Here is a 16,122-nt window from a genome sequence, read left to right as displayed (position 1 = left end):
TAATCTTTGAGTTTGGGAATACGGTATGGCACAGATGGGATATATAGAAACTTCCACCGAACAAATCTACAAATGTTAGACCATTCGGTAGTTTCTTAAGTTCTCTCAATAGAATATCTTTACATCTACTCTTATTTCCAAAGAAGGGTAACGGTGGTTTTGTAAAATTCATTTTATATATATAATAAAAATGTTTTTTCCTGAAAAAGTGACAGAAAAGGCTTCTCAAAGTATACTTCTTTGAACGCCCGTAACTTTACTGTAGCGACGATAGACCCTTACTTGTCCGGACATAGTTATACTATTTTGAGTCCTCTACCGAAAAGTCAACGACAACGACTTTCAAAAATTTTAAGGGCTAGAAGGCACGAAGTGCCTGGAAGCCCGACAGTACCCAAAAACCTCATTTTATACCTCATTGCATACTAAACATCTTTGGGGCTAGAGGGCACGAAGTGCCTGGAGGCCCCACTACCTTTTTTGAAAAGTATAACATTCAGATTCAATACTATATAATGATTTATAATTACTTTATCCTGACCAAAAATAGTAACTTTTGACCTTAGAAAATTGTGATATAAAGCTTGGGCGTCAAAAAATTGAGAGTGTGTCAGAAAGTGGTAAGTGTACAATTAAAGATTCAATTCATTAAATATTAATTAAAATTAGGGGATTCATTTTTTTTCGAAAAATCTCCCTATCGTTTTTCTGCTCTAAATATTTCGCGAACCTCTATCAAAATTTTGAATAAGTGACTTTACGAAGGAAAAGGAGTTAATATTGTTTTTACTTTATCTGATCATTGAAACGGAATTGATACATGTTATTAGTATTAAACAATGATATACTAGGGAATAAAGAATTTTATTAATTATAACTTATAATTTATTTTTTTATTATCAAATTTACTTTTTTTTTTCAAACAAGAGAGCCCAAGTATTCCTTGATCTCCTCGTTAGTTGTATACTCTAGAGCTGTTTTTCCAGCCGTATCCACTGCAAAAACGTCAGCTCCCTTGAAAACCAAGCATTCCACGCACGCCAAACAATTTGCAGCTGCAGCAACCATCAGAGGAGTTCTTCCGAACGAATCAGACGAGTTAGGATGAGCACCCAAGTTCAGGAGGGCCTCAACAACACTTACATCCGAAGCATTTGCAGCGTGGTGAAGAGCTGTTCTTCCATTCAAGTCCTTTGTATCAGGAACAGCACCACTTGCAACGAGGAACTGTATTATCTGGATATTTCCTCTTGATGCAGCCACCATCAGTGGAGTTCTCTTTTGATCATCCATCGAATCTACTTTTGCACCGTTTGTGACCAAAAACTCTGCTATTGCGATGTAATCATTCATAGCAGCAACATGCAGTGGTGTTTGGCCTTCCCTGGCGCAGCGATTCAGGTCAGTTCCTTTTGTTGCCAAAATTACGGCGACAGGAAGAGCTCCTGCATCTATCGCGTCGAAGAATGGTGTCCATCTGCTCTCGTCTTCGCAGTAGATGTCGCTGCCGTGGCTAAGCAAAGTTTCGACGGTTGTAAAAGATCCGCACTTTGCTGCGGTGTGGAGACATGTTTCGCCCCAAGATCCCTTCTTATTGACCTTGGCTCCACACGAGAGTAAGTAATCGACCATGAAACAGTGTCCTTGTGATGCGGCATTTATTAATGCGGTTTGGCCTCTTCCGTCTGCGGCATCGACGTGGATACCGGATTGTATGCACTTGGATACCAGTTCTATGTCGTTTGTAAGTGCTGCTTCGAGGAATTCTGCTTTTGTTAATTTTTCTGGCTGTTTGTGAGGATTTTGAAGGAATTCCCTGTATTCTTTGGCATTAGAGAACTTGCGTATGATGGATTCGAATGGATTATATGGTACAGGAGCGTCATCTGGAACGTCATTTGAATTTTCGTATCGAATTTGATAATTTACTGAGTTCTTTTCACAGCCAAACTCAATAAGATCGAGTAATGGCAATTGGTTGAAGTTAGTGATTGCGTTTTGTATGTATTTATCTGAAATTTTCAAAGATTCTATTTGTTGTTTAAGTCTTCCGAATAATTCTGGCGATTTATACTGAATTTCTGGCTCAAGGAAGCAGAATAACAAGAAGAAATTAAGTTTCCTTGAGTTGGGGAACCTCTGGATGTAATCAAAAATATTTGTGTCATTATATAAGCCGTTTAAGTAGCAGTAACGCAATAATCTAAATGGTCCTGCTTTAGATGTGTTGTTGATTTCTCTTGCTGGGTTAATAATTTCTTCCGCAAGAAAAACTTTGAGCTTTCCGAACTTTTCGTCTGCTTGATCGATTTCTTTAAGAAGTGCTGCAAGTAGTCTGACATCAATTGGGTATTTTTGTACAACATAACAAAATTCATGTGTGATTTCTCTCATTCCGTGCTGATCTGCGATATATGGTGAGTTTATTATAACCTCTTTTACATGCTCTATGTTGGAACTGTTGAGCTCATAAAGAACCTTTTGAATTTCGATGATTTTTGCCAAGTTAACTTCACTCATAATAAAATTTGACGGTTTTTATTTATCGTACAGTTATTGTTTCATCGACATCCTGATTTAAGCAATATTTCACAATAACTATATAAATTTTTACATAATTGACTATTTTTGAATATTTGAATTCACATTAATCGTAAATTTAACAAAATTTATAGAAATCCAATCACTAAACAACATTTCATCTAGAAATTTAAGATCAGCATCTTTGTCGTTCATACACTTATATTTACATCTATGAATGATACCTATTTATCGGTAATGCCATTAATTATAGTGTAAAAAAGCGATTTAATACCTTTATTATTATTTTTTCATAATGAATTGTAATTAAAAGTATTGGTATGATAATATCACTACTTATTGATGTGATGTATGAGGTAAAACTTTGAAAACAGAGTAAAAATGCTTTCGATATTTTGATATCATTGACATTTTTCATTGACTATCTGATGTAAGTACATACTACATCTATTTATAAAAATCAAAACAATTAAATAGTCATATGAATGAAAAATAATATGATGAAATTTACTACAATACAAATAAGGAAAATAAACTTTGGTGAAATTATTTTCCTGATGAAGAATATATTCTAAATTGTGTGTTGGAAGAGATTCTCTTTATCTTTGGTATTGTCACGTTTGAACTCTGTTTTTTGATACACTTTTTAGAAAGTGGTCCTAGTGTTGCGCTATTCGATAGGTATGAATGTATAGCAGCAGATGAAGGTCTATCAGTTGGATTCTCTGAAAGACAATTCACAATTAACTGAATTAACTTTTCATCGAATTTACCGTAAATCTTCTTAATGGAATTCGTTATTGCCTCAGAGTAACTGCATTCTAGCTCTGGGCTCCATGGATATTCCCCACTGAGTAAGAAATAACTAACTGCGCCGAAACCCCAAATGTCTGCGGCGATAGGATCATACAGTTTGGAGTTTAATGATTCTGGAGCTCTTGGGAATCTGGTTGTTCCTGTGAATGAACAAAGTGGTTGATCATTTGTAAAAATAGAATGATCAAAATCAACAATTTTGATTCTGCCAAATCTGTCAAACATAATATTACTTGGGTTAATATTATTATGAGCTATACTGTTTGCATGTAAATGTGATATTCCATGAATAATTTGGGATATATACCCATATATTGATTTCTCGGTGCACGAACATGGTATACTAACAAGTGTCTCTAAGGAAAGATCTTTGCATAATTCAAAGATTAAAAATGCATGATTTTTGGATGTAAAAAAATCAAACGTTTCCGCGATATTTGGATGAATTACTGATCCAAGAATATCTTTTTCGTTATTATAGCATTCCATTGCCCTGTAGTTACCTTTTAACTTGTATATTTTTGCGTCAAATGAAAAACCTTTTCCTTTTGTAACTTCTATATGCTTAGAGGAAGGGGTATCTGATATGGTTAGAATTATTGTATATCCATGCTGCTTTAATTCATGTTCGATGGCTCTGTCATTTTCAACATTCATATTTGTCAGGTTTTTATTTATAATTTTGAAAGCATTGAAAAGTTATTATTGAACCTATTTTGAGTTGACTAAAATTATCCAAGATATCAGAATATGTAAATAACTCATAGTGATATAAAATTGAATGCAAAAATCGATTTTATGAAATTAAAAGGATTATTTGGCATAAAATATGATATGATAATATACTAAATCCTTTTATCCTAATTTTTGAAAGGTTCTCAATTTGAGTGGTTTTTTCAATTCACAATACACAATATTATTCCAAGTTTATTAATGAAATTCCTAATCTACTAAGCGAAATATAGATGGCCTATTATAAAGCTTGTAAAATTTTTATATTGAAAATTTTTCAGAAAGTATGTAGACATACTTGTTTTTATTATTGCTTCATAATTATGCAATATTATAGATTGTACCACATTCAATTTTTTGTTAGTCCAAGACATTGGATTCAAATAAAAGTGACATTGGGTTAATTATTAACAAAAAAGATATATTTATATGTCTTAGGCTGTAAAATAAACTAAGTTTTTTACAGTTTCGAAAATTGACTTTTACGTTGGCTAGGCCGATCATTTTTTCGTGGATGATATTCGATAAAAATTAATCTAAAATTCATCAATAAGTACCTATGGTGAAAGCGAGGATTTATCAATAATTAATTTCTATTCAAGTTTTAGAAATTCAATCTTTTATTGTTCATAACTCACTGGGACATTAATGAAAAAACAATATTTGTTAATTACTTAAGAGTTCCCCTTTGTCCTGTAGTCATAATTCGCTTCTTCGTATAAAAACAATAAAAAATATTGAAAAAAGTAATGATAATTATCATAATATAACGCATCTTTAAAACAATTATATATTAAAACATAGAAATTACAATTCTCTTTGGCTTTTTCTTCTTTCCTCCACCTTGAGATTGTTGATTTTCAGAATTTTGAGCTTTTGGTGGGACAACTTGTTGAGGAACTGCAGTTGGATGTTGTTGTGGAGGACTTCTTGGTATAATTGGGGATTTATTTTGTTTTTGGTCTAATGAAATAATTGATTTCGGTTTTTGAGGAGGTTTCGAAGGTTCTGGTGAAGTATATCTACTATGAATCCTAAATAATTCAGATCGCTTCCTTGCATCTGGTAGAGAAACAATCATATCGCAGAAAATTAAACCCTTTTTGTCTCCGCAGATTTGGGAAAAGTTTTTGTAGAATTCCTCACAGTTTATTGCATCATCTATTAATTTCTTTGCGTAAACTCGGAGTTTTTGGATTGATTGTGGGTCATTTTTGAAACAATCGTTTAATCTTGTCATAAGTTTCTTATTTAGCTGTATAGCTCTGTCTCTTGCTTCATTAGGAGATTCTACAACTTTTCCACCTTCGAAATCTCTTGTAATATCGATTTCTCTGTTTCTTTCTCCATGAACCTTTTGGAGATGAATAAGAAGCTCTCCTCTTGTGCTAAACGCTATAAGATTGTTCGCTGAGCAATCACCATGAGTACAAACAAAATTTTCCTTCTTATTATGATCACCAAGTTCATTTGCGTCTTTAAACCACAAAACTTTGTTTAAATCAGCACATATCTTGCACCTAATATGATCTTGATTCATATGTGTAGAAAGAGTCATTGTATCAAAGAAAATTTGATTGCAACAGATACATCTCGGGTGTTGCCTCAAATGCTCGTAGAAGTCTGCTTTGCGGAAGATTGGGCATGCTTCTGGTGGATATCTTCCGCTGTTAAAACATATAGAACAAACATTCATTTTATGACTTTTCATGTGAGAAGAAAATAGCTCAATTGTTGGTAGTTTCAACTGACATTCTGGGCATTGGAATTCGAATAATGATTTCAATGCTTCTAAAATTGAATCATCAGTATAAAAAATATTAAATTGGTTGTGAAATTTAGGATTTAAAGCGCGTGCAGCCTCATAACTAAGGGTAATGTTTGTAGATGCTATGGGCTCTTTTGTTTTCTCTATTGGATTTTGGCAAAAATAACAATGATTTTCCCCGTAGTTGCGATTAAACCTAATAAAGCACTGTAGACATATGTTATTATGGTTGCATGGCTGTAATACGCGGATTTTGATTGGCTCTGAGCATAAATCGCACTCAGGAATGGATGATGATGACATTTTAAGTGAAATTACTGATTTTAATTGTTCGATTTGATAGAAAAATTTTTTTATACTGAAATGTTGATGGAAAGAAGGTAAAAATTAAAATACGATTATTTTCAATTCAAATAATTTTTCCAAATTTGAATTGAATTTTGTGGATCAACTTGACTGTTATGATGATCCTATTGTCAATGTTGAAGCTAAATATCATCCAAAAGTGTCATTTTTCATGATACTTCAAACAATCTTTGTCGCAGAGCGTGTTTAATGCCCATATCATACATGCCTTATTTATTGATTTATCATCAGCAGTCAATGGTGGTGCAATCAACTACCAAAACAGTGGAATTGAGATCTTTTGCAACAAGTTTTCAAATTGTCAAGCTCAAACATATGGAGGCGCGATATATTTAAGTAATGCAGCTAATAACATATCAAATAATTTGTTTGAATCTTGTTTTGTCCGTGAAAGAGATAATGAAAAATATGGAAACGCTATATATGCTCCAAACTGTGCCACTAGGTATGAGATGAATACTATGTATAAATGTGGCCCTGATTCTGATCATTGTGGTGATTCCGCCTGTGTTTTAACGAATCAAGTTTATATTGTCAAAAATTTGAATGCATCAAAAATTTTTGGTTGGGGAGGTGCGGGGAGTGTCGCTCTTTTCAGTCCATCTGCTGGCACCGCTGTGTCTTATATCCAGTGTAATGATATTACTGATTATAATTTCTTTGAATTGTGGAAACAATCAATTAGTATTTCAAAATGTAACTTTATGAATAAAACAAAAGGGAATTATCTGTTTTGGATAGAAGATGCAACATTAACAGCAATAGAATGCTGTTTTGTAAACACTCCTTCTACATTAGTTAATGGAGGAGGAAATATTAGATTTAATAATTGTCAAAGCGATGTAACTTATGCAGAACATGGTATTAGTTCTTTTAAAAATTTAGTTTCTATCAATGTTATGGTTTGCTCCCATGAAATTGTTAAATGCGAAACAAATCAAAACATTATGAATTATTCGATCTTTAACTTTAGCATGTTTTTCTATATTTTGTCAATTATATAGTATGAATAATAAATATCTATCAATTTTTAATTATTCCGAATTATTTTTTTGATTCAAAAGCGTGTTGGATCTTTGACGTTCATACGCGAAACTTTTCCCTGTATGTATTTTTGTTAATCAATGTGTGTCATTGTAGTATTGTTTTTGATATCTGATATTTGTGAATTTAAAAGAATTCCCAATTTTGGCCAAAATATTCAAGAAATGACATGTAAAATGATATATAAAAGGTTATATGTTTATGCATGTTGTAACATTACTATAGACATCATATATCTAAATTAGCTAGAATTTGTATTCTTGGCGAAATAGTATTAGATTATTAAGGATTTGAGCGGTTTCGAAGCCCTCACTTGGCAATAGAGATTGAGATCAGTTATTGGATCCGACATTATTTCCGAAAACTATGTGATCATTAATTTCCACATGCCTAACGCAATATTTGTTTCTTCTAATGAGTTTAAAGAAATTTATATGTTAAAATGCAAATTTATCCTTTTAAAAATTAATGTCCGAACAAGATGTTAACCCAAATAAATACAACGAACTGCGAAGTATCTATAAATACTACATTGATCCATATACTGAGTTGTATCGGCTGAAAACAGAAAAAGAGGTCAACAATGTTTATACTATTCCAAACGTCCTGTTTTACAAAAAATATGGATCTTCATACAGGAAATACAATTTACCGAGCAATTATGTATAATGACTTAGAAAGATTCATCCAATCCACCGAAAATGATGGATTTGATAAAGATCAAACGCTTAAAAGCGATTTATATCCGCTTGATAGAAGGTTTTCATTACTTGAATTATGTTGTTATTATGGAGCAGTTGATTGTTTCAAGTTATTAAGATCTAAATTTAAGTCAGAAATATCTTATACATGTCTAGAATTTTCATTTTTAGGCGGAAATCAAGAGATCATGAATGAATGTTTGAAATATCAAGAGCCACACGAAGAATGCATGAAATATTCAATTATTTCACACAACATCGATTTTGTTACATTCTTGATGAATGAACACAATATAGAGATCGATTTAGATTATTGTGCAAAATATAATAATCTTGAAGCATTTTTAGTTTATTATGATCAAACTAATTTTATTAACAAATGCCTTGTTTATTCAACGATGTTTAATATTCCTTCTGTTTGTGAATATCTCTTATCACATGGTGCGAATATCAACGAAAAAGATAATAATGGGAAAACCGCTCTTCACTTTGCAGCACGTGAGAAAAGTAAAGAAACAGTTGAACTTCTTATTTCACATGGTGCAAATATCAATGAAAAAGATAATAATGGAGAAACCGCTCTTCACCTTGCAGTACATCTTAATAGTAAAGAAACAACAGAGCTTCTTATTTCACATGGTGCAAATATCAATGAAAAAGATAATAATGGGAAAACCGCACTTCATAAAGCAGCATTATATAATAGAATAGAGACTGCCGAACTTCTTATTTCACATGGCGCAAATATCAATGAAAAAGATAAAAATGGAGAAACCGCTCTTCATAAAGCAGCATCTGTCAAAAATCCAAAAATGGTTGAACTTCTTATTTCACATGGTGCAAATATCAATGAAAAAGATGTAAAACAAGGAACATCTCTTCATTATGCAGCAGGATTTAATAGAATAGAGACTGCCGAACTTCTTATTTCACATGGTGCAGATATCAATGAAAAAGATAAATGGGGAGAAACCGCTCTTCATAAAACAGCATTATGTAATTGTAAAGAAACAGCTGAACTTCTTATTTCACATGGCGCAAATATCAATGAAAAAGATAAAAATGGAGAAACCGCTCTTCATAAAGCAGCATCTGTCAAAAATCCAAAAATGGTTGAACTTCTTATTTCACATGGTGCAAATATCAATGAAAAAGATAATAATGGAGAAACCGCTCTTCATAAAGCAGCATTATGTATTGGTAAAGAAACAACAGAGCTTCTTATTTCACATGGTGCAAATATCAATGAAAAAGATAATAATGGGAAAACCGCACTTCATAAAGCAGCATTATGTATTGGTAAAGAAACAGCTGAACTTCTTATTTCACATGGCGCAAAAAATTCTTTTTCTGATATTTTCAAAGATGAATTTCATTAGAAATAATAATAATAAAAAATATTAATGAAAATGAGTCACCTTTCGATATGGGCAAATTTTCAAGATCGGAGCATTTTTTTAAGGCTGCACTTACGCCCATTTGACTTTAATTCAAATTTATGACAACTGGCGTGAAGCGTCATTGAAAATTAACCTTAAACACCTAAATTGAAGGCCGTGTCATAGGGGCGTAAGTGCACCATTAAATATTTTTAACAATATAGACTCTTATTTGCAGACTGTACTTGTAATTATTGATGCAGAAAATTTTTTGAATGTTCAACACAATAAATTGAATGACCATTAAACATGTATATATATATTCCTCCAAAATTCTTTCAATTACTTTGGAAGGGAGGAAAAAATTATAATATTGCGTGGAATTATATATTGTATCATGTAATCATAATCATTGGCATGTAAAACCAATAGCATTAACATATATCATGCGAGTGATGAAAAAAATGTGAAATCCTCTGGAAATCATTTTTTACAAACGAATTTAGGTGGTTGTAAGAAAAACTATTACATGTTAGAAAAATTAAAGTTAATTTTGGTTTATTTTTAAAATAAACACCAGGATATGAAATCTTGAAAAAAAATATGAATGTAAAACTATGGCATTTATATGAAAAATTTCCCGCCATTACCCATGTCATTACATCTCGAAGATTTATATTATTCTACCGATTTAGGGTAAATTTTATGGCAAATCTGTCCACGGACATTTTATTAGTGAAATTTTATTATATGATATTTCAAAATGTGTGGCATTGCCTTAATAAAAATGTCAAAAATGATCGTGATTTAAATTTTCTTAGGAATCTGATCGTTGAGAAAATTTATCGTTAAATATTCACTGTAATACCATCCTTCACTATTTAGGAATTTAATAAAACCGTTTTCATAAAATTGGATGATAGTCTAAAATTTAAATGCAAATGTTGTTGAAAATATTTGTTGAATAATAATAATCCAGAAATACATTGAAACTTTTTTCTGAAAAAAGTTAATAAAATTAATGAAATTATTAATTTCAGATGTTCTTATTAACATTTTATCAAATTATGTTCGCTAAATCAATGCATTCAAAAATTCTGAAGTATATTCAATCTTCAATGATCGTTTGTTTCGTACTTTGATATGTATCGTATAATTTATTAAATTAATTAGATGATAAAAATTGAGATACGATTATATTGAGAACTATTGTAAAATTTATTCAAAACCAGATTATTTGTTAGAATGCCTTCTCCTCTTTTGTTCTTTGTTAACCCAAAAAGTGGTGGCGGATTTGGTGCTAAGCTTATCTTTCGAATTAAAGATATGCAGGATGTTTATATTGTTAAATTACCAGAAGAACAAAATTCCTGGACTTCTATGAGCCCAGAGATCCTTAATAATCCAAATCTCCGTGTTGTAATATGCGGTGGTGATGGTTCTGTTAGTTGGATTTAGGGCTGTACAAAATCGAGAAAAACATTGCCGTGCGGTAATATAGGGTCAAAAAAATCGCGCCTCGGCGGCTCCGCCGCCTCGGCACTATTAAGTGCGCATTATATTTAATATTTCCTTCTTTTTTTTCTTTTTTCTTCTTCTTCTTCTTTTCCTTTCCTTCTTCCTCTCCTTCCTCTTCTTTCCTTCTCCTTCTCTTTTTACAACAACGTCGAAGATCTTCGAATTTGATTGTTGGAAAAGCATCTATTTCAGATAAAGGATGCCTTTCTCACAGTCAACATACGAGGGTCCTGGCTGAAACGTTCTCAAAAAGCCTGAGATGGTAATTCTCTGATCACTCATAGCTGGGCAGGTAGTCATTGCTGACAATACCTGTCTTTATGCATGCACGCTTTCATGTATATGGGTTTACACTATCAATTCGCAAAGTTGTTCCGAATTCTTCCAAAATGGAAGGACCCGAAACAACTTTGCTTGTTAACGATACAGACGCATTACTTTGCATTGATACTGTGCTGAGTTGTGTAGAAAGTTTGATTAGAGTTGTTTTGTTCTGGTATCTCTCATCTTCTGATGAGAGAAATCAAAGCAACACAACTCTAATGAGTTTGTTTTCACTCATTTGTATGTAGGTTTTTAGTTCGATTGGAGCTGCTTCATAATGAGATCTCTCATCAATTGATGAGGGAGATCATAACAAAGCAGTTCTAATGTATATGCTCGTATTAACCGGGTTGTAATGCGTTGTAACGTCAGCTTGTAGTTCGTTTGGGGCCACTTCACATTGAGATGAGAAGAAATGATTAAAGGACTCTGAAAGGCTTTGGCCGTTGATGTTGTAATCGCATTACTTGGAACTAGCTGGATGCTAAGCTGTGTAGAATGTTCGATTAGAGCTGTTTTGATATGATTTTTCTCATCATAAGATTGGAGGAATCATAGCAAAACAACTCTAATGGGTTTACCATCATCTACTTGTATGTAGATGTTTGGGAAATTGTCTTGTTAATCGATTTTCGAGATGACTTTCAAATGCTATAATCAAATGACAAACAAGTCTAAGATTTCTCGACAATACATCAAATCATGATGTTTGTAAGTGCGATGAGATTAGAGTTTTTGAAGGAATGACAAGAGAAGTAGGGAAGCTCGGCATTCGCCGAGCAAATTAAAAATTAACGTATGGATTAAATTTTAAGAGGAATTCAATTTTAATTACGGGTTGTTCAAATATTGATTAATATAAATTTATTAATAAGAATAAACAATTTTTGTTTTTGAATTTATTCAATTTATAGCTTTACAGATAGTTTCAAAATTGTACAACTATGATTATTTCAACAAAAAATATCTTACTTTTTCACTTCACTTTCACCCTCACTTTTTCCGTAATTCAAATTTCAACATTATGTATTTTAATTCCTTATAGTATTTTTAACATAATTAATCAAATAATAATTGGAAGTTCTGAACTCACTTTTTCCGTAATTCAAAATCAAAAATATGAATAATATATCTATTTATTATATACTAATGCTATTTTCAACTAGAAGTGAGGTACGGTAATCTTATGGATTCCCGTAACTCAATTTTACGGAAAAAGTGCAGTAAACTACTCAATTTACGGAAAAAGTGTCGTAAACTATTGATGTGGCGGTAAAATCACGGTAATTCACGGAAAGTTATATGCGAAAATTTGAAATTATACAAAATCGAGCGAAACACTTTTAAATAGGTTGTTCTCGTATTTAAAATACTATTCCCAGATTTATTGTCGTCAGAATATTTCCAAATTTTTGCCGATTTACAAAAAATGATTTACAAAGCATATTTTTTAATCTAAAAAATTCCTAAAAAAAGGAACCGGTGTGCGGAAACCTCGGTAAATTACCGCGGTTCCCGTTGGGACTGCCATAGTTGGATTGTTCCTCTCTTGATGAAGCACTACGGAATGAATCACGATCCATCAGTCTTTCGTCCTCCAGCCGCTATTATCCCACTTGGAACAGGAAATGATATGTCTAGAGTCTTAAATTGGGGTCCATACTTCACCAACTCAGACTTAAAGAGAATTGGAAAGAAAATCAATGATATCAGATTTGCCATCCAAAGCAAGAACCACGATGTCTGGAAAGTTTCTGAGCTGCCAGAAGGTGAAACCGAGCCAAAAGTTCACATGATGACTAACTACTGTTCATTTGGCACAGATGCAAAAATTGCACGTGATTTTGAAGATTATCGAACAGATCATCCAGGTTGTTTCTGCTGCAGATGCATGTCAAAGACTATCTATGGTCCAATCGCCTTCAAATCAATGTGTGGACAACCAAATCTGAAAGAGTACACAGAAGCCAAATGGTCATTCGAAAACAACGAATCTGACCTTAAACCGAAGTCTAAATCCAAAGTTCTTTGCCTTCAGCAGATTCCAAGTATGTATTCAGGAATGGATACTTGGCATTTCCCAGAACCCCGCAGTGTAGATGATGGAAAGTTCGAAGTCACTGAAATGGGCGGTTTCGGTTCCCTTTTGAAGGTTCAATTAGGAATGCACCCAACAAAGAAGATTGGACAAGCAGACCACCTTGAATTGACTACTACTGAAAGAATGTTCTACCAGGTTGATGGCGAAGGTTACTGCGCTGAAAAACCTGCTAAATTTACGGTCGAAAAATACGGAACTTATCCTCTCTTATATTTTGTTTGATTTGTGTACTAAATATTTATTGTATTATTCATTTCCGATTTTAATCACTCAACATGACAACATATCCGAAATATTATCACGATTATTTTGAAATTACATATCGGTTCACTATATCATCATATATATTCAAGTTTATACGTCTATTTTCTTCAGCTGTTTTCACAACTTATAAAAATCGAATACGAGATTTGTGTGAAACATTTCAGAATGCACTCTCGCTTAAGAACTTGATTAATAATGTTATAAAAATGTGTTCTTTCAGTGACAACAGATTTAATTTTTAATTTTGCCGATCGAATTCATATTCGTAAATAAATTTGGGGTTTAAAAATATTCAAACAGTGTTTATATAACAGAAAACAAATATAATAATTAAAAATTAACCTTGATCAACTTCGGTTTCTTAATTAGTGCCTTACTAGGAGGTTTTGCAGGAGATTTGTTAGTAGTGAAGTCTTTGCTCACTCTATTTTGTTTCTTATTACGAAGTTCCAATACAGTCTTATCTGGGATCACAATATGAGCGCAAGATTTCCGTGTAATGGCCTGTTGTCTTGATTTAAAGAACATCTGCTTAATCTCGTTCGTCATGTATTGGCGCTCGATAATATTGTGAAACAGGTTATCTTCTGAATGATATCTTCTTAATTCTTGGTCGATTGCGTTTTCATCGATATTAACTGAGTTAAGCATACCTTCTATTTGAGCAACTTGGTCTTTAAGCTATGGGTGTTGCAAAATCTCATCAACGCAAGGCCTTTGAACCGGATCTTTGTTCAACATTTTTGTGAGAAGATCTCTAAGTGATACTGAGAAATAAGCTGGATATGTTACTTCTTGATAAATGATCTTTTGTGCAAGCTTTGCAAGATTCTGATCGTCGAAGGGAAGGAAGCCTGAATTCAATGCAAAGAGTAATATCCCAGCGCTCCAAATATCTACGGAGTATGAGTATTTCTGTCCTTGAATGATTTCTGGAGCGGCATAGAATAACGACCCACATTGAGTCTGAAAATATTGATCTGGATCCATTTCTTTTCCAAAACCGAAATCTATAATTCGAATGTTATGATTACCATCGTAAAGGACATTTTCCGCTTTCAAATCTCTGTGAACAATATGAACCTTTGTATGAAGATATTTTAGAGCGAGCATGATTTCTGCGAAGACTATGGCTGAGTCCCTTTCCTTTAGTGGACCATTTAGATTTATTTCATCAAGTAATGTACCATTTTCTAAATACTCGAGGACAATATATAAATATTCGCTTGATTCTAAAACTTCATAAAGTCCGCAAATGAAAGGATGTTTGATTTCGCGGAGAATTTGAATTTCTTTATTGATATATTTGAGATGATCAGGTTCGTTTGCGACGTTTTTTGGAATCACTTTTATTGCAACATCTGAGTTACTTGGTAAATGTTTGGCTAAAAACACTTGAGCAAATCCTCCTTCACCTATTACTGTCTTAAGTTCATATTCTTTGAGCAAGTTAGTATCCAAATTCATTCCACTTTAACCTATTTTCTAAGAAGAAAATTACTGTAAACAAAAGTATTGAAAGTCTCACAATTTTTGAATTTTTGTGAAGGTTGTTTTTGAACGAAGACGAAAAAATTGTATGGAAATAACTTTCTCAATTATTTACTTTCATATGAAATATCACAAAAAGGATTATTTCCTTATATTATCGAATAACGGTTAAGTTGTTTTGAGATGTTTACAGAAGATTTCAAACGTGCTGCTTTTAGGAACTCATTTGTATTAGCCTAGCAAGCAAATGTTCCAAAAACTCTCTCAAAAATTTATTAGCATTATTCAAAAGTTATCACAAATTCTTTCACAAAGAAATCTGTTTTTGATCAAATCACAACATCTGAAACTAGACTGGTAACAAAAATACTTACTCATTTCGTAAATATTTATTTGTTGTCTTATATAGATGTGAAAAAAAAATACGCATGACACAGAATCCTTGCATCTGAAGATTTACATTTGAATAAGCTTGCTATATTTAAAAAAAAAAAAAAAGGGAATGGGGCCTCCAGGCACTCCGTGCCCTCTAGCCCCGAAGATGTTTAGTATAAATGAAGTATAAAATGAAGTTTTTTTTGGGTATAGGGGGCTTCCCAGGGGCTGCGCCCCTTCTAGCCCATAAAATTTTTGAAAGTCGTTGTCGTTGACTTTTCGGTAAAAAAAAATAGTACAACTTTGTCCGGACAAGTAAGGGTCTATCGTCGCTACAGGAAAAGTTACGGGCGTTCCAAGGAAGTATACTTTGAGAAGCCTTTTCTGTCACTTTTTCAGGTAAAAACATTTTTATTATTGTATATAAAATGAATTTTACAAAACCACCGTTACCCTTCTTTGGAAATAAGAGTAGATGTAAAGATATTCTATTGAGAGAACTTAAGAAACTACCGAATGGTCTAACATTTGTAGACTTGTTCGGTGGAAGTTTCTATATATCCCATTTGTGCCATACAATATTTCCTGACTCAAAGATTATATGCAATGACTTCGACAACTATATGAACCGTCTCAAACATATACCAGACACAAACAAAATATTGAAAGAGTTAAAAGAAAAGATACCTATAGGTAAGATGG

The 16,122-nt window shown here is 32.6% G+C and overlaps 7 protein-coding genes across 7 annotated transcripts, besides 4 other annotated features; 2 read left to right on the top strand and 5 right to left on the bottom strand.

Moving 5' to 3' along the window:
- Positions 1 to 856: 856 nt before the first annotated feature.
- Positions 857 to 2,520, bottom strand: TVAGG3_0431160 (protein ubiquitination; the record flags this gene model as incomplete). The annotated part of the gene is made up of 1 exon (XM_001304829.1): positions 919 to 2,520. The coding sequence occupies one exon, from the start codon at positions 2,518 to 2,520 to the stop codon at positions 919 to 921; it is 1,602 nt and encodes a 533-aa protein (XP_001304830.1).
- A 531-nt stretch (positions 2,521 to 3,051) lies between these two features.
- On the bottom strand, positions 3,052 to 4,014 carry TVAGG3_0431150 (protein serine/threonine kinase protein; the record flags this gene model as incomplete). The annotated part of the gene is made up of 1 exon (XM_001304830.1): positions 3,088 to 4,014. The coding sequence occupies one exon, from the start codon at positions 4,012 to 4,014 to the stop codon at positions 3,088 to 3,090; it is 927 nt and encodes a 308-aa protein (XP_001304831.1).
- An 831-nt stretch (positions 4,015 to 4,845) lies between these two features.
- TVAGG3_0431140 (rescue of stalled ribosome) lies at positions 4,846 to 7,241 on the bottom strand (the record flags this gene model as incomplete). The annotated part of the gene is made up of 1 exon (XM_001304831.1): positions 4,883 to 6,160. One exon carries the CDS (start codon positions 6,158 to 6,160, stop codon positions 4,883 to 4,885), a length of 1,278 nt encoding a protein of 425 aa, XP_001304832.1.
- Positions 7,242 to 7,889: 648 nt separating this feature from the next.
- Positions 7,890 to 9,347, top strand: TVAGG3_0431130 (cyclin-dependent kinase inhibitor 2C-related family; the record flags this gene model as incomplete). Its single annotated transcript, XM_001304832.1, has 1 exon — positions 7,890 to 9,347. The coding sequence occupies one exon, from the start codon at positions 7,890 to 7,892 to the stop codon at positions 9,345 to 9,347; it is 1,458 nt and encodes a 485-aa protein (XP_001304833.1).
- Positions 9,348 to 9,429: 82 nt separating this feature from the next.
- Positions 9,430 to 9,548: a mobile genetic element.
- A 1,254-nt stretch (positions 9,549 to 10,802) lies between these two features.
- Positions 10,803 to 12,721: a mobile genetic element.
- Positions 10,852 to 11,004: a mobile genetic element.
- Positions 11,337 to 11,596: a mobile genetic element.
- A 20-nt stretch (positions 12,722 to 12,741) lies between the features above and the next one.
- Positions 12,742 to 13,512, top strand: TVAGG3_0431080 (protein kinase C-activating G-protein coupled receptor signaling pathway; the record flags this gene model as incomplete). Its single annotated transcript, XM_001304834.1, has 1 exon — positions 12,742 to 13,512. One exon carries the CDS (start codon positions 12,742 to 12,744, stop codon positions 13,510 to 13,512), a length of 771 nt encoding a protein of 256 aa, XP_001304835.1.
- A 372-nt stretch (positions 13,513 to 13,884) lies between these two features.
- TVAGG3_0431070 (uncharacterized protein) lies at positions 13,885 to 14,205 on the bottom strand (the record flags this gene model as incomplete). The annotated part of the gene is made up of 1 exon (XM_001304835.1): positions 13,885 to 14,205. The coding sequence occupies one exon, from the start codon at positions 14,203 to 14,205 to the stop codon at positions 13,885 to 13,887; it is 321 nt and encodes a 106-aa protein (XP_001304836.1).
- A 30-nt stretch (positions 14,206 to 14,235) lies between these two features.
- On the bottom strand, positions 14,236 to 15,021 carry TVAGG3_0431060 (protein serine/threonine kinase protein; the record flags this gene model as incomplete). The annotated part of the gene is made up of 1 exon (XM_001304836.1): positions 14,236 to 15,021. The coding sequence occupies one exon, from the start codon at positions 15,019 to 15,021 to the stop codon at positions 14,236 to 14,238; it is 786 nt and encodes a 261-aa protein (XP_001304837.1).
- Between the last annotated feature and the right edge of the window lie 1,101 nt (positions 15,022 to 16,122).

Source organism: Trichomonas vaginalis, chromosome V (assembly GCF_026262505.1).
Source record: "Trichomonas vaginalis G3 chromosome V, whole genome shotgun sequence".
In the NCBI taxonomy this organism is placed as follows: domain Eukaryota; phylum Parabasalia; order Trichomonadida; family Trichomonadidae; genus Trichomonas; species Trichomonas vaginalis.
This window is presented reverse-complemented; position numbering and strand designations above follow the sequence as displayed.